The 22275-nt window shown below is 40.6% G+C and overlaps 2 protein-coding genes across 2 annotated transcripts; both read left to right on the forward strand.

The window, feature by feature from the left end:
* Window positions 1-1877: 1877 nt before the first annotated feature.
* On the forward strand, window positions 1878-13755 carry ndnfl (neuron-derived neurotrophic factor, like). Its single transcript, XM_085428428.1, has 4 exons — window positions 1878-2455; window positions 5063-5296; window positions 6949-7073; window positions 11638-13755. Exons 2-4 carry the CDS (start codon window positions 5127-5129, stop codon window positions 13089-13091), a joined length of 1749 nt encoding a protein of 582 aa, XP_085284554.1. The 5' UTR covers window positions 1878-2455; window positions 5063-5126; the 3' UTR covers window positions 13092-13755.
* A 3956-nt stretch (window positions 13756-17711) lies between these two features.
* dnajc9 (DnaJ (Hsp40) homolog, subfamily C, member 9) lies at window positions 17712-22272 on the forward strand. The gene is made up of 5 exons (XM_085427735.1): window positions 17712-18057; window positions 20877-21017; window positions 21294-21548; window positions 21734-21820; window positions 21916-22272. The coding sequence occupies exons 1-5, from the start codon at window positions 17884-17886 to the stop codon at window positions 22027-22029; spliced, it is 771 nt and encodes a 256-aa protein (XP_085283861.1). The 5' UTR covers window positions 17712-17883; the 3' UTR covers window positions 22030-22272.
* The last annotated feature ends 3 nt before the right edge of the window (window positions 22273-22275 follow it).

Below are 22275 nucleotides of genomic sequence, written 5' to 3' on the forward strand. Positions count from 1 at the left end.
CTCGGATTCTAGCCTGTGGTCACACAATATTCCCTCTGGGTGGAGTGGGTCCCATTCAGAGCGACCTCAATAGCCCTACACTGAAGTACCTATAGTGAGTGAGTGAGAAAAGGCCCCATCAGAAAATGGAAAAAGGGGAGTTAACACACAGCTCTCTCTATTTTCTGATGATATTGATTAAAGAGCTCAGAGAGACCAGGGTGCCATTGTGTGGAGATAAGAAATCTGGGTGGGGTTGGAGAGCCACTGAGTCTACTGAGACCTGCACTTGACCTGTGGGTGGAGGACAAGAAGCCTCCAATATGGTTGTCTCGTACAGCCTACAGAATAAATATGTCTCTGTATGGGCTTTGAGTTTACTGCATGTACCCATTGCAAAGTGATGAACCTGTTAAACCAACTGTGAAACTAACAAACTAAGAAAGTGCTGAGACCAACAGTCAAAATACAAGTACAAATAGATGACTGATGTCAGCTATTTAAAGCTGGGAACTGATGGGAACATTTTTCTTTCTTTCTTTTTACTGATTAATGTTTCAGTTGGTATCAATCCACCTCTTCTTTCTGGGAAAATATGATGCCAGAAGCTAAGCAGGAAGAGTACCAAATGGGGCAAAAGGATGGACAAGTTACTGCCTATAAAATATTTCTTCATTAGTAATGCATCAATTTGCAGTTTAAAAGAAAAGACAACAAGAAAGGGTGTGTTTATTTGTTCATTTGTGTGCCGGTGAGCAATTTTTCAAGGAGAATCAGGCCAGCAGTTTGCCTGCTTCCCATTTTCATGTTCATGCAGACATGCAATAGCATCAGATAATTACATTAATAGTTTTGCAAGGCACTAAAAACACAAGCTTGATTTAGACGTCCATTTAAGTTACCAGCAGACAGAAACTGGCTGCAGCTACCTGCCATTTAAACTAGCAACAAGAATAATAGCAATAACAATCTTAAGTTCCATAAAGTTTAAACCGGCCAGGTTAAAAACAAATCGCTGACAGTGTAGTTGCTTGTTAGGGAAAAAATAGCTACAGAGAGAAATATCGATAAAATTGACCATTTTAACATGAAATTTCACTGCGATTTGCTAACTGCTGGAGCCAGCCTCACCTTCATTTTTCAAACTTGGAGGTTGAATCGTTTCAGATAGGTATATAATAACAATTAGCAACCAAATTAGGCATTTTTTGGTATATATTCTGTGGTTTGATGTGTCCTTTAATCTGATCATTTCCTTTAATTATAAGAAAATGTCACATTAAAATCAGTTTTTGGAATCTGAAGCCTATTAGAATTCTAAAATTTAATGAAACTCCACAAAATAAATATGAAAATAAAGTTTAAAACCTTATCTCTGAGTAGTACAGCATAACAAAGGATATCGTAAAGTAATTCAACCAATGAACCAAGAGCTACTGCAGCTCTTTAAATAATGAAAATATGGCAGAAAGTGCTGAAATGATTTTATTTGCAATCCAAAGTCCCTTTTCACTTTTTTATTTAACATTTGATATAAACATGCACACTAAATATTTGCATAAATCTATTAAGGGACTGATAAGCTGCTCTCCTGTTTAAATATGTTCATTTAGAGGCAGACTAACCACCTGACTGAACAAGCGATAAGGGCACAAAGACAGTGTAACCTCTAACATGCTGTCTGAAATCATCTCCTAATGCAGATGTTATCAGACCAGCCAGAGACTGGCATGTATTGTGAATGCACTTAACTTTTACATCACCTCCCTATTCCCTGACGCTGCTCTTGACAACACATTCTCTCTCTCTCTCTCTCTCTCTCTCTCTCTCTCTCTCTCTCTCTCTCTCTCTTCTCATCACCACCCCCATTCAGCGACCTCACCGTCATCCCCCTCACACTCACCCACTCGCTCCCTCACTCTCAGATTGCACATACAGATATACAAACACACTCAGTCACACATGAGCCTATTTGAATTGCAAGTGAGCTCTGTTCACTACCAGGAGCAGGTAAACAGAAGGAAGAAGTGAAAAGAACGGGAGGAAGGGGGAGAAAAAAGAGTGACAGTGGGTAAACAAGAAGCGAAGAAAGCATACAGGCTTCACTGACCAGATGACATTCACAGAGTATTTAGCAGGACAAGCCTCCACGTGTGAAGGTCTCAGAGAGACGGAGGAAAAGAGTGTGGAGAGTGCCTTGGGAGCCTTGCACCACACCAAGGCACACTGGAGGTGGGACAGCCCTGAAGGAACACCTGAGCTCTGAAGAGACATCTCTTGAAGTAAGGGGTGAGCAGCACCTCATGGGAGACGGAATCAGTGGAACACCCAACAACAACCTGCTGTCGCTCCTCCTCTCCTCGCAACCGACTCTCACCCCCCTTCCTCCTCCTCCTCCTCCATCCTCTCTCCCTCTCTCATTTGATCCCATCCCTCACTCCCTGCACCAGAGAGGGAGAGCGTGCACAGAGAGAAGGTAAGGGGATGCATGCATGCATGTTGTCCTTGCAGAGCATGTGTGTGTGTGTGTGAGTGCGTCAGCGTTTCAGATTTCAACTGGTTGTGTAAGTCAGCAACTTGCTTCTTTGAATCAGTTGTTGTTTGTGTGTGTGTGTGTGTGTGTGTGTGTGTGTGTGTGTGTGTGTGTGTGTGTGTGTGTGTGTGTGTGTGTGTGTGTGTGTGGTCTCTGGAGGGTTGTTAATAAAGCTGAGACAGATGTAAAGCACTTTTAGTACGTCTTATGACTGCTTTTGCACGTTTGAAGGTTGGGGTCATCTCTCTTTTCTTTTTGACAACTAGTAGTTTTTTAAATTATTTACAAATACACTAGTGTGACTATGAAGTGGGGCAGTGAACACAGCGAATGAAGAGCCATAAACTAAAGAAAGAGTGTGATACTATATAAAAGTGTGTGAACGACAAGCGGCGTGAGAGGTGCAGGCGCAAAAGGAGAGTGAAAGTGAGGAAAACGAGGGAAGGTTTATATATTCAAAAGTACGTGCATCGAGTTAGAAAGTGAACCGTAAAATCCTATCAAGTTCCATGGTAATTGCATGTTACCCTTCCATCATTTCATCAACCCCCACCATGAATCACAGGCCAGTTCTTTGCTCGTAGTAGTTTGGGGGGGACAACGGATCCTGCAGGGACCACCCCATGCCATTTAATCTGTCCCTGCCCACAGATAACAGAAGGCAGATGGTCCTGCCAGAGCCCAGGGAGACAGAAGATAGCTAATACAATGTGCAGACAGATAGCACACAAAACTCAACCTGTCCCCCTGAAACTGAGCCTGCATCAACTTCTAAATAAGGGGAACAAATGAAGTGGAAAAACAGACAGAAAAAGAAAAGCATAAAGAGGAAGAAAAAGATAAACAGAGCCGAGCTCAAGTATCTTTAATTAAAACTCAAGCAGTATCCAGAATAAATGCAGTCAGTTGACAGTTTGGGATAAACATAATGGAAAGAGGAAACTCGTTTAAACAAAAATAACCACAAAAAAAGAGCAGAGAGTGAGCAGGACCATCAAAGTCATGAGCTCCTGTGTATTTATTTATTGAGGGTGGTAGTTAAGTTCACTAAGCTCCCTCTCGCTCTAAGACCCAGCCTTTTCGCCTTATGAAAATTCAATTGGCCATAATTTGCTGAGGAGCCGTATGCATATTTTATCAGCGGGTGCGTTTTGAAGAAACAAGCCCGCCAAGCTTTTTTGTGTCTTCATCTTTATCAAGATTGAATGAGGGGACGTGTGAGAGGGGCTGTGAGGTTGTGCAGCCATCTGCTAATATGTGCCACACTGGGCATTTGACATGGGAGCTAAAGTAAACATCAATCAGCTTCATATGTCTGAATGAAGCACAGAGAGAAATCCATTGCGACCTTGTTGCCTGACTAGAATGTTTTTCTCTTTTGATTCTAACCATCTTTTTTCTAGTTTCACTTTCTCCTCTCTCCATCTTCTTCCCTCTAATTACTCTAGGATCCAACATCCTCCTCTTCTCGCTCTCCATTTCCACAGCCCTCCCTTCCTCTCTTCCCTCTCATTTCAATCAGTTTTTCTCCCTCTGCATGTCTCTCAGTTAAAGCTTTATGGGTCGTTCACTCCCCTCTTTCTTTGCAAGGATAATGAGCAGGCGCCTCTGTGTGACTTTGTAGCTGCGCGACGATCTGTGAGTTTGAATCTCGGAGCGTCCCGGGGCCCAAAAGACTCAGATGTACCTTCTGTAGCTGCCTCCGTGGTTCCACTGCTGCTGTCATCTGATCTATGGGGCACAGCACTGACATAATACACCTTGTTAGGGGAAGGCGGGGAGTGTGTTGGCGAAGGCTGTGTGACTTTGAACAAATGTGTTTTCTCAGGAGAGAAAGAAAACAGTGAGACCTGTAATCATCTACTATCACTAAATCACAACCGCATGCACACAGGAGCACGCCCACATATAAATGTACAGATAAAAGGACTGTGAAACACTAACAGAGTGCGAGAGAAATAAAAATAAAAAAAAAACGGGGGAAAAAGACAGAAAGAAAGCCTGAAAAATCTGATACCAGTTCTTCTGGTTTAGGCATTGCATTAATCTATGCTGAATGGATTTGACTGCATCAGAGCACCTCCAGGTGTTGTTTGCACACTCGTCTCTGCATCAGCACGGCATCGTTTTCTCAAGATAAGTCCCCTAATAATCATAATCAAAGATATTTCGAGAACAGACCCATTCAAACCCTCAAACTAAAAATAGAAATGTAGATATAAAGGCAGCGACTTCAGAGTGATATTAGCAACCCACTTCACACTTTGAAAAGTGGTGCGATGGGTGATTTTTTACAGTGAGTGTCAAGCTGTGCTACACACACATCCCAGAGTAATATAGCATGGCAATTTCTTTTCCCTGGTATGAATAATTCTGTCTGAATAGGATAGGATGTTTCTTCATATCAATGAATCATCAGCCGCTACAGCTCTTTAGTGTCTGCCTGAATGGTACAGTAGAAATTTAACTAAGTCTGCGTGTGTGTGTTTGTGTGTGCGTTGCTGATGGGCTCTGATTGATGGTCTTGACCTTTCCACTGTGCATTTTCAGAGCCCGGGAGCCATCCAGGACGTAGGGACGAAGACTAAAAGGCATAAGAGAGTGTGAATCCACTATGGCGCTGTCTTGGTGTCTTGGTGCAGCTTTGGCACTGGTATGTGGATCTTTGTGGCCCCAGGTGCACTCAGGTGTGGCACCTGAGAATGAGGTGCCACTTCGCCCAACTACGTGGTTACCAGAAGGAAAGATCACCTCTGTAACCCTACCTAAAGGACGAACTCGCAGGTAACAGATGGAAAGCATCCATGTGGTTGATAGCTTGTTTCCACTGAGAGCATAGCAAGATTGTTTTCATTATATTTAATGATGTGGTGTCATAAGAGGTGAAAAAGGTGCTCCTATCTTTTAAAAAAATATCCATTTTTCAGCATACTTTATTCTGAATTATCAGTACATTAATATGTGTACCAAATAAACTGTGCCTAATGAATGAAGTGGGTTGAAAGCAGTTTCGAACTAAGCAGAGCAGACTAGGTAATTGCTAAGAAGTGACAGGTGAGTGAATCACCAAACAAAAAAAAAGGCACCAATCACGATTAAGATAAATTGAGATTAGGATTAAAATTAAAATCTATTCAAAAGATTAAAAATATATTCACCCCATGATGACATGAAGCTGAAATAAATCAGCAAGCGCCACATAATGAATTCCTTGTCAAACTATATCATTTCCTTAATGCATACACTTAATATTTTTGTCTAATGATTAGACTTGAAATGAACTTAAAGTACCATTTTAAACAGTCAGGTAATTCATGTGTTTCTAATCCAAACAAGTCCATGATAATCTCAGCACTTGTGTAACAGCTGAATTCACGTGAAACTAGATGCTGTCCCTGCTTGACGTTTTTCCTCATTTGCATTTCATTTAAGACCCACGATTAAAAATGGAGGTCTGCTCAGTGAGGTCGGAAACAGTAACATATCACCACCCATTCCCTATCCACCTTTCGTAAAGACAGAGGCTGATTCCAGCAGCGCTGTAGAGAGAGCAAGAGGAAGTGGAGCCCATTTGGCTTGAACCCTACACAACAGTGCCAGTTGCTTTCTGAAAGCGGGAGCAGAAAATTGCGACATGCATCTCCCCGTGAGCTGCAGTCTGTCCACCAGTGCAGTCAAGCAGGACCACACGGCAAATAATGGAGAGAAAACACTGATTCAGAAATTAATCACTCTATTAAATAATCCACAAAGTGCCCTTGAGAAAGAGTGCTGCACATCTGTTTGGAAACAATCACCATCTGTGCAGAATAATGAATAAACGTGTTTGTGTGGCAGGAAATAATTATGCTGTTAATACATTTTCACATAGCACGACTAAATGTAAAGAAATGTTAAAGACTTCTTCTATTCAGTCGTCTTTGCTAAGCAATAAAGAGTTGAATTGAATTTTAATAGGCCACCACAGAATAAGCGTTAAAATGCCCTTCAACAGCAATTCAACTGCCATATAATATGCAAATCTAACATCCAACATGCAACAGCACAACCATGTCCTTATAGTTTCTATGCTAAGCACGAGCTGAAATGGTTACATCAAGCAGACAGATATCCATCTGAAGCCGTCAGTGCAGCCTTATCATCTGATTCTGAGGTCACCTCTCCTGATCTGCTATCAAATGACTGATCAGCGTGTAGGCAAATGGAAACACAGCAACTGGCAAATGTCTGAAACGGCTGTAACTCGTCAAACTTTAGTAAATGAAATTATAACCGCCCCACCTTATCTAAAAATCATCCAACAAAATGAAAGAATGGGCACCGAACAATATCTTGTCTTCTCGTCCATCACCTTGCAGCTGAACAGAAGCAGGATGCTATCTTTCTGTCATCCCCGGTGAAAAAGCAAGTTGGTTCTCTTTGGTGTTTCTCCACAGGTTATACTTCACGCTGAAAAAGAAAGCTCCGGGGATGTCGGTGACAGTCAGCCCTTGTGACCTTCCCATTGAATGGACCTTGGCTGCTCGCACCCTGAAGGACAAACCCCTCAAAAACCTGCAATGTGAGTGGACAGTAAGACCACAAGCTGCACCTTTTGATACCCACTTAACCTGAAGACCTCACTACATCTGGCTTAGCCAAGGACATTGATTAGAGATTATCATTGCCATATAATATGTAGGGATTTAGTGAAGGGCAAACAGTCTAATCTTACTTAAGCTTCAATGTGTAGATGAGACTTTTAAACCAGATATGTGACCAGAATTAGTAGCATAAGGTAAAAAGGTACATTCTTGCTTTGTGTTTTCATTATTTGTAACTTCAAGGTCATGCTTTTACTGCAACTGTTACACAAATTTATAGGCCAACAAACTGATTTCTGTCAAACAATAATTTCACTGTTGAAGCCTGAGTGTGTTTCCGTGTTATGAAAAGTCCACAAATTTAACAGTCCTACATCTTATCAGCACATTGTACCCATTTGTTGAAGTTCAAAGCACTGTAAAACGCATATATTTTTTTCTAAATGCCACCCAATGTCTTTGACAAGGACAGAGACAGCGAGTGTGATCATATCTGTGTGTCACCTGGTGATAAATTTTATCTGAGGCTTTTCATTTCATAAAACACACACACCAAAAAGCTCTGCCAACTCCCTGTTCAAATATTGAATAAAACAACAAACTAAAACTGCACTCTGTAACAATCTGTTTCTTGCAAACCAAAGCAATTAAATAAACTCAAAGGATTAAATATATTCTGGCACAAAGGCTTAGAATTAAAGACAGGCAATCAGTGCTCAGAGGAAACAGAAGTAATCGCATTTCAGTCCTAAAAAGGTAGAGATTTCTGGGAAAGGAAACAGGCCTCAGTGTTTTCCAAGAGTATTTTTCCAGGTTACTTAAACAAGCTTCTCCACATGCTAAAATAACATTATGTTATAAAATGACACATGAATCATTCAGACCCTGAGCTCATGGGTCCCCATTGCCAGCCTGAATAATTCACTTTGATTCGGTAACATTTGGTCTCATTTTTCATCTCTAGGAGACATGAACAGTGAAAACAATTGGTGATTTATTTATTTTTTGTCTGTGTTTATCTGGCAGTAGTGTCATTTAAGTGAAGAGTCTGTACTTCAGAATGAAAACACTTTAGGTGCTGAATGAAAATACTGCCAACCATTTTTGAAGTGGCAATTGACATTTTAGATATATATTTGTTTGTTCATTTACAAGGGGCTTAGGATTTTCTCTGTCAGCGAGGTTCAGTGTGATCAATTGTTATAATGTACAAACATAACGCTTTTGGTTTAATAACATGTACTATATTTTTTTTAAAACAGCGACACCTAAATAGTATAAAAATTGTGTCCACTGCTTACACTTTGGTGAAACATAACATGATTTATTAACCAGTAAATTAAAGTTCTAATTTAGCATTAGCCTACTTCTCAGTAAATCGCTATAGCTAATTTCTTAAATTTCAACTCTTGTGGCATTGCTAAAAACACATTACATTACTACTTTATGGGAAAGCAACTCAAAAACACCAAATAAAGAATTTAATTTTGGTAAACATACTTATTTACATACTGCCAGCAGTAAAAGAGGAAGATAATATGAAACCAGTGGTGATTAGCTTAGCATAGGAGCTAGCCAGGGGGACCTGCTATGAATTGAAATTAACGGGTTAGCGCAATGACTGTTTTCTACAGTCATTGGGTTAGCAAGCTACGTTGAGCTAAAAGTCAAAGCTTTCTGTGTCACTATGGTAACTTACCAAATCACCATGGTAACTTAAGCTGAATACCTTTGGTTTTGAGCAGGTTATGTTCAGATTTTCTGTTTGAAGTCAGCTGGAAGCGCCATGTTTTCATTGATTCTTTTATTCAAAGCATATTTTTAAGTGCAATATAGATTATCTGCAGCAGGAATACATTTTATGTATGCATTTTGTTAAGCTATCCGGTTGTTCAGTGATGACGCGACGAATCCTACTTCCGGGTCTAAAGTAGTCTGCGTTTAATATGGCTTTTGTGTTGTTAACATGTTTAATGTTATGTATTTTCTTCTATTTGATCTCAAAAAGCTCCTAAAACAGTCAGTGATCCCTGTTGACCTCCCTCGGCTTTTATTACCACTAATCATTTATTTAAGCTCAGTCTTTAAAACCTTAGGATGTAACTACAGCCCAGCCTATGCAGCAGTATATGAATGACTAACCTCGTATTGTGGATGGATTATCTCAGTTGTTCTCCTGGCTGAAGTTTGGTCCTTTTACAGCATCCTGCCATGCGATTACATTTGTTTCTGACCACCGAGAACACTCACGGTAACTTTTATCGAGTGGAAAAAAAGTTAGCTTGTTTATATTATGCTAACATAGCTGTGTCGCTAGCGGTCACGTAGCACATCATTATATACCAGCTAGCCCAACTTCAGTAACCCTACAAACGTCACTGCTGTTTAGTTTTCTGTCTTCATTTATGCTGGAAGTGATAGCAGAGCTGTACGTTTTAATTTGTTTCCAAAACCCCGCAGTCAGGACATGCTATATTGTATTTAGATAGAAGCTAGCGAGCTAACTCCCTGCTAACTTCTAACTCCGTTAAATGTCATAAATTCCATTTTCATGGATGCCTGGATGTTAAACTCAATTGTTACACCTGGTAGAGCAGAACGCTGATCATTTTATTAAAGATGAAAGACTTTAGACAGTTTTTCAACTCTCAGTAATGCCATAGTGATCGTTTGATATGTGGACCTGCAGCGGAGTTTAGACCCAGACACGGCTAGTGACGTCAGACTGAACAACCGGATACCTTACTAAAAACCAAGTCATTAGGTGGTGATACAGAATGTTGTTGTTCTTTTTTTTATTGCCAACTTTCTCTTAATATGCTACTATTTCTGTTTTACACTGCTGGAATTGCAATTACTACAGGATAGATTAGAAAATTAATTAACATGTGTATTACCCAGAATACCCACACAATTAATAAAACGGATTCAATTTGATTTGGCAACAGATTAAAGCGATTTCCATGCCTCTTTTTTTTCCGTTACGGGACAGTAACCTCTAATGTATCACATTTAAAGTTTCAGATATCTAATGTGCAGCTGTGACGTTGTAAACAGCAATATTAAAATAATTAAATTGACTTAAAATGTTTATTTTTAGTGCTCTGTGCATTAAATCTAAGAGTAATTAATTTTCTGCAGTATTAATCGCTTGTCTTATTTGCAAGAAGAAAGGTGAAAAGCACTGTTGTGTTATGTTTTATCAAGTTGGCTAACACAAAGAAAGCCTGCATGTGTTTCATTCATTTGTAGTAAGAGTCTACCCCTATGACCATGTGGTAAATGGTAAATGGACTTATATAGTTCTTTTCTACTCTAACTGAGCACTCAAAGGGCTTTTTAGTCCAGTCCTCATTTATCCATTTACATAGACATTAATCTATACCTAAGCAACATGTCTCACACTCACACTCTAATGAATGCACTGGGATCATTAGGGTGCTTTTTTGAGGGCCCAAAGTCAGGCACACAGACTGGTGGAGCTGAAAACAAACCACTGACCGTCCAGTTGGTAGACAACCGGTTCTATCTCCTGAGCCACAGCTGCCCCCCATATTATATGCTGTTTATCTAATCTGTACAAAAACAGACTTCTAATAACGTGGTGTTTTTGTGTAATTAATTATGTAATTGCACTAATTGTATGAGTGCACTGACTTCAAGGAGGCTACATTAAGCAAACTCCATACAGAGTGTGGCATGCATCTTATCCAATTCAGAGCATGAAAGTAATAAGCATTTCTTACGCAATGACAGCTTTATTTCTTTAACACTGTAAAGAACCTAATATGAGATAATCCAAACTTTATAAGGTCTCCTTCAGGCATGTTTTGATATATAATCTGAGTTATTGCACTTGTATTTATTGTTGGCCACATTTAATTTGTGCAGATTCTAACATTGATTTATATTGCATATTAAGTTGTGCAATATTATTTTATGACTTTGCAGGATAAAGTTTATTATAACATTAATTGCTTCATTTAGGGCACTTTATAATTTTATGTGTAACATTTAAGTTATTTATTATCACCCCTTGAAAAAACGTTAGCTCCTATCTGCTGGTGTGTATGTCAGGATATAAAGTTCACACTGTTTATTATGGAGAATACTTTTAAGAAAACCTATAACCCACCATTCATCTATAGCTCAGGGAAACTGGAGAACAGTACTGAAACAAGACACCAGGGTTACGCATATAAGAATTATGCTACTTTAGATAATAATGTTTGTCTGAAAATCATGTCTAATTATTCTTCCTGATTTAAAAATCCCAAATCTGAGAATGTACAAATACTACCAGATGTGCAAAAACTACCAGATGCAATTCAAGTCCTGCTTCACTCTAACTAACTCCAACTGTGTGCAGCAAAACATTTATCCTTCACTGAATGAATGTGAAAACAATCTTCTAGTATCCAACTTTGTCATTGTCCAAAGTGATGGTCAAATGCACAAGTGAAGTAAGAATAAGCAAAACATATTCAAGTGTGTCATTGTGATCTATTGTGGCTAGCTTTCTTTTTTCTTCTTTGCTCACAGGGAGTACTAAAAAAAGCATGCCTGAGGTGTGGTGGCGAGGTCCTGGGACGGAGGAGAAAATACACAGCAATACTGGCAATACAGTGGAAAGCTACAGTGGTCCAACCTATCCAAGCGCTTCCATCTACATCCTAAGGCTACGCTCCAAACAGCAGAACACCAGAGCAACAGTGTATCTTCATGAAGGCCTGGGGCCTTCAGGCATCTTCCCTCTGCTCCCAGCTGACCCGCAAGTTCACACATTAGGTGTAGGCATGACCAGCGTCACCCTCAGCTGGGCACCCAGTGCCTCCATAACGAGCCTCCCACATACACAGACCAGTTATGAATACTGTGTCCTTGTCAACTCACAGGAAAACTACCCCAGCCTTTGTGCTGCACAGAAGAGTATGAGGAAAGAGAAAGACCAAAAACAAGAAAAGAAGGACAGACGGAGCAGGGTGACGGTCTGGCCCATTTTGAAAGAGTGGTGGTGGCAGCAGTGGGACACTTATCCTGAAAGTCCTCAAAGTCCACCAGCTTCCCTCACTGATGAGTATGAAGACCTCCAATGTGTGTGTCAGGGGACAGAAAGTGTTTGCACTGTCTCAGAGCTCCTGCCTGAGACCCAGTATTACTTTGATGTCTTTGTGGTCGACAGGCTGAATGGGACCAGCATGGCATACAAGGGGACACTTGCTCGGACACATGAGGAGGCTCGACCTGCTATTACCGCCCTTAGAGAAGGAGAGCTGAGGTGGGTGACTTTCCAAGACAGAGGCTTCAGCTCGGAGCAGTTCTTCAGTTTCCGTCCTCGGGGTTGGCAACAGAGTGGCCTCCTCACCTTGCAGAGCTGTGGGGAAGGTGAAAAGGTCAAGGTGACTGTATCTAGTAAAGGTCAGGTCTTGACCTCTCAGGCTGCTGGGCGAGAATTAGCGCACATATGGCTCCAGGGAAGTACTTCCTATCTCATCCACCTGGAGAGAGAAGGAACCGCCATGGACCACACCTCTGCTGTTACAGACCCATCGCTACCAGAAGGTCTGACAGCTTCAGTCAAAATGCAGACCTCATCAGCTTACCACCGCAGAGGAGTCCCATCTCTGCCCTCCACCTTACAGATAAAATCCTTCAACCGATTGCGTGGTTGCAGTAGTGTCACCCTAGCATGGATGGGAACAGAAGAAAGAAGCCTTTACTGTGTGTACCGCAGAAAGCTTGGAAGCCATGAAGCAGAAGCTGGCGGAGCATCAGCTCTAACTGCACCCTGTCTGGGGCCAGAGTCCCGCTCTGACACCGAGAGAGTTCTCTGCAAGTATTTCCAGGAGCTGAATCCTCGGCGGGCCGTCACTACAGCTGTGATTGGGGGCCTGGAGCCAGGAATGGCCTATGTGTTTGATGTCTATCTAATGAGACGCTGGGGGATCCCTATCAAGTACACCAGCAAGATTGTGAAGACTAGAAAGGAATGCTGAGCTGCTGCCCCCTACAGGAGGTTTTTAAACTGTCCCAGTTAAGGGACAAATGCATCAGCCATGGGCATGCTATAAAGACTGTCCAAGAGAACGAAGCCATTTGACTGTTGTAGAGAGACTGTTACCATAACAAGGAAATATTCCCTCTGGAGGAGCAATGGTTACATTCAAGATCTCCACTTACAAGATCTGTGCAAGTGGATAGAAAGCATATGAGAAGGATCTGCACACCAGCAAAAGTTCATAACATTTACAATACAGTTCCTGTGCTTTTGTCATTTTTTCCATTGTTGATCATAATAATAATGTGTCAGTTGTCCAAGTGCTTATTTTGTGTCAGAATACAAAGAACGGATGAGGTTTGTGATGACAAAAGTCAAGACAAAAACAACAACAGAGACTGTGCCAAATATGCAACAGAAGCAGATGGGGCAATAATTAGATCACATCTGAGACGCGGGGGTTGTAGTATATATCTCCAGTGCTGCATATTGTACAGGCTTATAAACACAGATGGGTGCAATCTACAGATGCTAAGTTCAAAGTCAGTGTGTATCTTTGTGTTCTGCTTTCGCATGAAGCAGTGAAAATACTTAGTGACTTGCCTCATTGTCTTTGATGTATTCTTGTGCTGCTTCAAACTCATTAATAAATACTTGGGTATCCATATGGTTCTGCCTGACTGATGCATGTATTTGCACTATTTTGTGAAATTCTAAATTTAACGCTTCAGCTTTTATCATGAGAAATTAAGTCTGTTGGGTTGCTCAAGGCCACACTAATCTGTGGCATTTAATTAAGGGGAGATTTATGATTTATTTTGGTTAATAGATTCAAAGTAAGGTTGAAATATAAAAAAATTTACTTTACATAGACATTAATCTGCTGATAGATTTTTTTCAGGAGAAAATAATATAAAAAAACAATGTTAAAAGGGGTCATTTATATATGGCATTATCACTTCAGACACAGCAGCTTTAACATCATTACACAATAATTTGTCTGCAGCATCACCCGTTAACCTCAATCTTAGCATTTGATCATGCTGTGATCATATTTGAATGAGAGGATGGATTTAAATTATTAGCTAGCAATAAGGCTAGCAAGCTTGGTAATCAAGCTCCACCCATAAGCTGTACAGGTTCAACACCTGCTAAATAAAGATGACAGCGATACTGAGGTGAGTTGTTGAGAATATCAACTTTTCTGTAGGTAAACACTGTTGCATTTTTGCCACTGAGCTGCTGTTAGCTGCTGTTGGCTCTTGTTAGCTGCTATTAGCCGGTGTTAGTGAAAATTTCTTTGAAACAGATCAAACACAATGTGAGAGTAAAATCAAACCTTTAATAAGAGGAAAAGCGTGACTTTTAGGACACTCAAACCTAACATTAGCTGACATAGCGTTAGCTTATAACCAGCTGTTGTTGCATAGCTGGCATTTTCAGTTGACCAGATGGGTTGCATGTCTAATCCACTAAAAATAAGTAATTGTGACAATTTGGGGGAATAAATAAGCATGTTTATGCACATTTGCATGTGTCGGAGCCCTGACTTCATTTAGGAGATGAGGCTTAAGGTGGGGAGGAAGAGAATGGTGTGGAAATGAGAAAGAAGAGAGAAAAATGAAAGATGAGTTGGAGAAGGAGAAAGACATAGTGAGGAAGAGATGATGACAATATAAAAGTTTCATTTATTAAATATTCATCTATAGCTAGGAAAGAGCTATTTGTGATCTTTAAATCAAAAGTAACTTATAAGGCGTCCTGCATGTAGGGTGGTCTCCACATAAAACACAAATGGCATTTCAAGTTTTTACAACAGATGCAGCACTTGCAAAGGAATACAAGAGACTGATGCTGATTTAGCTTTGATTGGTGGGAAATGGAGAAATGCTAAGCAGCTGTGGTAAGACAATAAGGGTTTATTCAAGAGAAAACACAAAGCCTTGCTGGTTTGTGGTAGTACCAGTGAAATGCACACATAAATACACTGAGCATGTTTACAGAATCAGTTTGATGAAAGACGTAGTTACATAGTAACTATGAGAACAGCATTGCTTTCTATCTAATAAATAAACTAAAAAATACTTACTTTAAAGTTTAAAGTATTTAACACTTTGCATAATCATAAACATGATATTACTGAATCATAATTAGTGATTTATTGATGTGTATATCTCTTAAACATTGTATTGTTAATGATTTTAATCACTTATATTATTATATTATTAAGTAAAGGATCTTGAATATGCATCTGCCATGCAAAAAGAAAAGAAGAAGACAGCAGAGATTTATGGATGTAGTGAAGGAGAACATGGAAAGGGTTGGTGCTAGGAAATGAAGGTCACCACAGCTGAAGGAAGAAGAAGCCTTATATGCATTTAATCTAAAAAATAATAAATAATGAAAGCTTTAATGTGTGGAGTACAGAGTGCAATAATAGTTAAAAGTAACAGATAAAATACATTAAACTTGAGTAAAGTATTCTTCAACCTTCTTCAACCGCACATCTTCAACCTTTCCCTCTCTCTGTCTGTAGTCCCAGCCTGCTTCAAAATGGCCACCATCGTCCCTGTACCCAAATCCTCCACCATCTCCTCATTGAACGACTGGCGACCTGTAGCCCTGACCCCCATCGTAAGCAAATGCTTCGAGAAGCTGGTCAGGGACTTCATCTGCTCTGCACTACCCGACTCACTGGACCCTCTACAGTTTGCATACCGCCACAACAGGTCCACTGATGATGCCATAGCCCTGACACTACACACTGCCCTGTCACACCTGGAGAAGAGAGACACGTATGTGAGGATGCTGTTTGTAGATTACAGCTCAGCATTCAATACCATCGTTCCCTCGAAGCTGGACAGGAAACTGCAGGATCTAGGACTGAGCAGCTCCCTCTGCAGCTGGATCCTTAGCTTCCTGTCTGACAGACGCCAGGTGGTCAGACTAGGCAGCATCACCTCATCCCCCATCACACTGAACACTGGTGCTCCACAGGGGTGTGTACTGAGCCCTCTCCTGTACTCACTCTACACCTACGACTGCACAGCCACTAACAACTCCAACATCATTGTGAAGTTTGCGGACGACACTACAGTGGTGGGTCTTATCACCAATGGTGATGAGACGGCTTACAGGGAGGAGGTCAGCGCCCTGACCCACTGGTGTCAAGACAACCATCTCACCCTCAACGTCGCAAAGACAAAGGAGTTGATAGTGGACTTCCGGAGGTGCAGAGAAGTACACACCCCCATCACCATCAACAGCGCTGCTGTGGAGAGAGTGAGCAGCTTCCGGTTCCTTGGAGTACATCTGGCTGAGGATCTTACGTGGTCAGTACACACAAACAAAACAGTGAAGAAGGCGCAGCAGCGCCTCTTCTTTCTCAGGAGACTGAAAAGATTCGGCATGAGCCCCCGCATCCTCAGGACCTTCTATCACTGTGCCATTGAGAGCATCCTCACTGGATGCATCACCACCTGGTATGGCAACAGCACCGCCTACAACTGCAAAGCTCTCCAGCGAGTAGTGCGGTGCTCTGAACGGATAATTGGAGGTGAGCTTCCCTCCCTCCAAGACATCTACAGGAAGCGCTGCCTGAGGAAAGCGGGGAGGATCATCAAGGACTCCAGTCACCCCAGCCATAAACTGTTCAGACTGCTTCCATCAGGAAGGAGGTTCTGCAGCATCCGGTCCCGTACCAGCAGACTGAGAGACAGCTTTTTCCATCAGGCCATCAGACTGCTGAACACGTCATAGACACCTCAGCTTCACTACTGGAACTTCAACATTATGCACTCCACACTGTATATAAATGCCACTTGTTTTGCACATATTCAACTCTGTATATTTTATATATTTTATTATTATTATTATTATTATTTATTTATTTATTTTTATTTATTTTTTTACTATTTAATTTGTAAAAATGTGTATACACACACACACACACACACACACACACACACACACACACACGTAGGAAAATATTTAGTATACACATCCAGAAATGCATATACTATTATATATTGTACATATATTTATTAGTTTCAGGTTGGCCATTCTTGTATTTTGCTTGTTTGTGTTGTTGTGTTTGCACATCTCTGTTGCTTGTGGGGCTCGCACACAAGAATTTCACTCGCTTGTGCTGTGCCAGTGTGCCTGCACATGTGATGTGACAATAAAAGTGATTTGATTTGATTTGATTTGAGTTACATTCCAACTGGTCCTATCTATGTATTCATTTAACTGAGTTGGGGACTGCAAGATTATGGGTACTTTAGTTGTACTGTTTTAACACCAAACATGTATCGTGTAAAAATGTATTAACATTTATAGTTTATAACATACTGGCAACACATTGAAGATGTTAAGTACATGTATACACACTATAAATACTATCTGAAAGACGTTTGGAAAATAAGTAAAGAAAAAAAGTTTTAAAAAGTTGTTCAAAACTATCTTTCCCCAAAGGATAAATCTTGTGTTATCTCTTGTGTAAAAGTGCGCAAGTTTTGTGTGAAAAAGAAGTCATGAAAGGCCTCATTACACATTCTGATAATGTCGGTCACGAGATCCAATCAGAAGACGTTTCTGTACGTTACGCAAGCGCGTCGATGCACGCAGTGGTCTCTGTGACAGGCTAGCGCGCCAAATTGATGTTACCGACAACAGAAAACAAATTAATGCTTAGCTAGCCACAAAACTACCCAGTACACGTCGCGGAGAGTCTTAGGACGAAATTGTTTTCCTGTCAAAGCTCAGACTGAGGCACCTGGTCCGCTGTCAGGATGGGTCTGCTCGAGCGTTGCCAGGAGCTTTTTAAGACCTCAAACTTGTATGAGGTTCTGGGAATCAACAAAGAGGCGACAGAGGCTGAGATCCGGAGGAGCTACTACAAAGTGTCGCTGAAAGTCCATCCAGACCGGGCTCCTGACGACCCGCTGGCCACAGAGAAATTTCAGGTGAACGCTCGTTGTTGTTGTGACAACACACATACACGCAGAGATTAAGCTAGGCTTGCGAGCTAGCTAACGCAGCTAACTGTAGTTGCCGTGAATAATCTCGCACTGTGCCATCACAGACTTCACCCCAGTAGCATCCAGTCGCGGGATTTGGACATGCGTTTGTGGTATCTACATGATTACAGAGATGTTTTGAGCATCCCCCAGTGATACTGAATTTTCACAGTAATTCAGGTGCAAAACAGACTCGTTAGGTAATTTATATCCCCCCCCCCTGTAAACTGAATTCAACACTTTGCTTACTACCTCAAATAGAACCTGTATTAGAAAGTCAAGCAGGCTAAACGAAACAGTTGAGAAACTAAGTCTCACATCTATGGTGAGAGCCATTATCCACAAATGGAAAAAACGTGGAACAGAACCTTCCCATCAAAGACTCATCCAGGAGGTAAAAAATAACCCCAAACAACATCTAACGAACCTCACTTGTCTCTGTTAAAGTAAGTGTTCATGATTCAATGATAAGAAAGAGACTGGGCAAAAATGACATCCACTGAAGAGTTCAAAGGCGAAAACCACTACTGATTAAAAAGACCACAAAGGCTCATGTCACATTTGCAAAAAAAACAAACAAAAAACATTGTAATGATCCCCATGCCTTTTGGGAAAATATTCTGTGGACTCGCTAGGCAAAGTTGAACTTTTGGTTTGAGTTACATCAGGGTGTAAAACGAAGACATAATTTCATAAGTATGATATGACGTTATTGTGATGGCCGCTGCTGGTTTAGGACCTGAATGACTTGCTGTTATGGATGGAACCATGAATTCTGAAAATGCAGAAAGTCCTGAAGGGGAATGTGTCAAGCAGAGACAAAAAGAAAAAAAAAGAAAAAAAAAAACAAAGATTATGCAGTGGCCTAGTTTAAGTCCAAACTTAAATCAGATCCAGATGTTTTGGCATGACATTAAAAAGGCCGATCATGGTCAAAAACCTTCCAATGTGGCTGAATTAAAACACTTCTGTTGTAAAGAAGAGCGGGCCAGATTGCCTCCACAGTGATGTGAAAGCCTCATTGCCAGTTATCACAAACACTTGATTGCCATTCTTGCTGCCAGTGGTGGTTAAACCAGTTATTAGGTTTAGGGGTAATTACCTTTTCACATAGGGCCATATAGGTTTGGATCGGCTTGAATTCCAAAAATAAAAGTATTTAAAATAGCACTTTGTATTTATCTGGGTTTTGTCTAATATCAAAATGTGTTTAGTGATCTAAAAAATGTCAGTGATATGGGGGGGGGGGCAGAAAACAGGGGAGGCAAATACTTCTTGCAACAAAACTGTTAATCTAGTGTTGTCAGGTAAAGGCACTTGCTAAGGTATTGGAAGTTATTGACCATAATGAATTAATGAATGACTTTAAATAATAATAATAAATTTTATTTTAAAGCACCTTTCAGAACACTCAAGGACACTGCACACAGCAGAATAATAAAAACAAGCATAAAAGCAGACAATTTACAAAATCATATAATGCAAAACATAAAACAGATTTAAAATAGCAGAATGGAAAAGGTTATGTGGGATAAGCTATTTTGAACAGGTGAGTTTTGAATCTAGACTTAAAAAGAGAAAAGGAAGTAATATTTCTTATATCAGGAGGTAGGCAATTCCAAAGTCGAGGAGCAGAGCAGCTGAAAGCCCTGCTCCCCATAGTGGCGAGGCGGGGGGAGGGGGCAGAGAGAGAAAGAGAAGAAGATGATTTAAGACGCCAAGCTGGAATGGTGATCTGAACCAAATCAGCGAGATATGGAGGGAAGAGAAGATGAATAGCCTTACATGTATACAAAAGTATTTTAAAATTGATGCGATATTTGACCGGCAGCCAATTAAGCTGTTGCAGGACAGGGGTGATGTGGTAAATAGATGGGGTCCTTGTGATAATAGCAGAGTTCTGGACACGTTGAAGCTTATGTATGGACTTTTGGGTGAGACCAAAAAGAAGTGAATTGCAGTAATCAATCCGAGAAGTAACAAAGCTATGAACAAGAATAGCAGTGGCATGTGGAGTGAGAAAAGGATGGACAAGATTAATGTTGCGCAATTGGAAATATGCAGACCGAATAACATTATTGATGTGTGAATTAAAAGATAAAGTCCTGTCGAGGATGACACCCAAACTTTTCACATATGGAGAAACAGAGACCGGTGAGTTATTGATAGTAACAGAGAAGTTATTAGTTCTGGATAATGTTGATTTAGAGCAGGGGTGTCAAACTCAAATACACAGTGGGCCAAAATTCAAAACTAGAACAAGGTCGCGGGCTAACATTAATATTTATTGAAAAATATCTTCCTCCAGATTTAAGAATTAATCTCTTCTTATGGACTCAAACAAGTTTTGCTGAAAAACTGAATGTGGAACAAGCAAAGCTTAATACTAAACAATGTATATATTAGCTGTATAATACCAGTAGGCCAGCTCTAATAGTAATTTGGTATGGCTTCGCAGGCCACATGTAATTAGGCTGCGGGCTAAATTTGGCCCGCGGGCCAGAGTTTGACACCTATGATTTAGAGCCTGCCAAAAGAAGCTCTGATTTATTTTGGTATATGAAAATGCCTATAATATAAAGGCTGTGGCAGCATCTCACAAATGTCTCTTGTCTAGTTCGTATATGTATATATAGGTGCGGCATTTTACAGACTAATATCAAGTAATGGCCTCAGTTCATCAGTGTTTCAATGCACCTCTAAATCAGTGTGTAATACCATAGTTTTCAGTAAGAGTTGTATTTTGGTGTGAAATGTCCCTACAGGTGTTGGGAAAGCTGTACGCGGTGCTGAGCGATAAGGAGCAGAAGGCTATTTACGATGAGCAGGGAGTGGTGGATGAAGAGTCTGACGTCCTGAAGCAAGACCGCTGTTGGGAAGACTATTGGAGACTGCTTTTCCCAAAGGTACCAGAGCACAGAGTGATTTTTGTTTTTTCACTAACATGACTCACTAATGAGTCACAGTGAATGTTGTTTGTCTGTCTGTGTCCTGGGATGATGTGACACCTGAAGCGAGTCACTTAGAGGAGGAGGTTACAGCAAATATATGGTCAGACTACACCTATGCATAATAGTAAATTGATGCAAGCATAATATATTTCAATTTGTTTGTTTTATTATTAATTCATTAATGTTCATATTACAACATTACAACATGCTGTCTTTCCACCCACCTCATAGATCACAGTCCAGGACATACTTGAGTTTGAGAAGACGTACAAGGGCTCTGACGAGGAGCGACAGGATGTGATCAAGCTTTACTTACAGCACGAGGGAGATATGGACGCCATCACCGCCTCAGCTCTGTGCTGCTCCCAAGAAGATGAGCCCAGGCTGTGCAGCATGATCCAAGATGCCATCGATAGTGGCGAAGTAACAGCCTTCCCAGCTTTTACTCATGAGACCGAGAAGAAGAAAAGGGCCCGGAGGAAGAGGGTGAGAGATGTGTTGGTGTTGAATCACAACTTATGTGCAGGGTTTTGTTTTGTTTTTTTGCCATGATTGTTAGATGGCCAAAAGTACTTGTAAAACTTTAATCATTGCTAATAATTTGTAAGAAATGAGTACAAAAGATAAGGCTCCAGCGTCTTTGAGCTTAATGATTGCACCTAACCTTGCAGGCTGATAGAGAGCGCCAAGAAGCAGAGGAAATGCAGAAAAAGATGGGGCTGGACGACCAGGATGACAGTCTTGTGATGATGCTTAAGGTGACAAATGCATGTGCAGATGTTAGAAAGTTTCAGGGGTATAGCTTGTTTATCCTCTGACTAACTTTGCTTTCTTCTTGTTTCCTTCTCTGCAGCAACGACAGCAGTCCAGAGAGCAAAATTTTAACAGTTTCCTGTCTGACCTGGAAGCAAAATACTCCAAGAAAAGTGCCCCAAAACCCCAAAAAGGAAAAAAAGCAAAAAAGTAAAATGTTCTAATATTAGTAGATACAATGTATGTAAGTTCTGGAAGATAACCACATTCACAAAACAAACAACTTTGGAAGAACATTCATATACACAGTTGTACAGCTGCATTCTGTAATCATTGAAATGATCAGCCTCAGTAGCTTTTATGTGACGCTGTATTTTGTCTCATTTGTTTTTTCTGTTAATCTTAAAAAATAAAAAAAAGACCCAAAAAAACCAAATAAATCCAGTTATGTAACACATCA

The sequence above is a fragment of the Rhamphochromis longiceps genome, linkage group LG13 (genome assembly GCF_057381845.1).
Source record: "Rhamphochromis longiceps isolate RC_006_pf linkage group LG13, R_longiceps_female_GT1.1, whole genome shotgun sequence".
NCBI lineage: Eukaryota > Metazoa > Chordata > Actinopteri > Cichliformes > Cichlidae > Rhamphochromis > Rhamphochromis longiceps.

Coding starts and splice junctions, on each gene's coding strand:
- ndnfl (XM_085428428.1), top strand. CDS start 5,127: ATGGCGCTGTCTTGGTGTCTTGGTGCAGCTTTGGCACTGGTATGTGGA. Junction 5,297..6,948: donor CCTAAAGGACGAACTCGCAG/GTAACAGATGGA, acceptor GTTTCTCCACAG/GTTATACTTCACGCTGAAAA. Junction 7,074..11,637: donor ACCCCTCAAAAACCTGCAAT/GTGAGTGGACAG, acceptor CTTTGCTCACAG/GGAGTACTAAAAAAAGCATG.
- dnajc9 (XM_085427735.1), top strand. CDS start 17,884: ATGGGTCTGCTCGAGCGTTGCCAGGAGCTTTTTAAGACCTCAAACTTG. Junction 18,058..20,876: donor TGGCCACAGAGAAATTTCAG/GTGAACGCTCGT, acceptor ATGTCCCTACAG/GTGTTGGGAAAGCTGTACGC. Junction 21,821..21,915: donor GTCTTGTGATGATGCTTAAG/GTGACAAATGCA, acceptor CCTTCTCTGCAG/CAACGACAGCAGTCCAGAGA.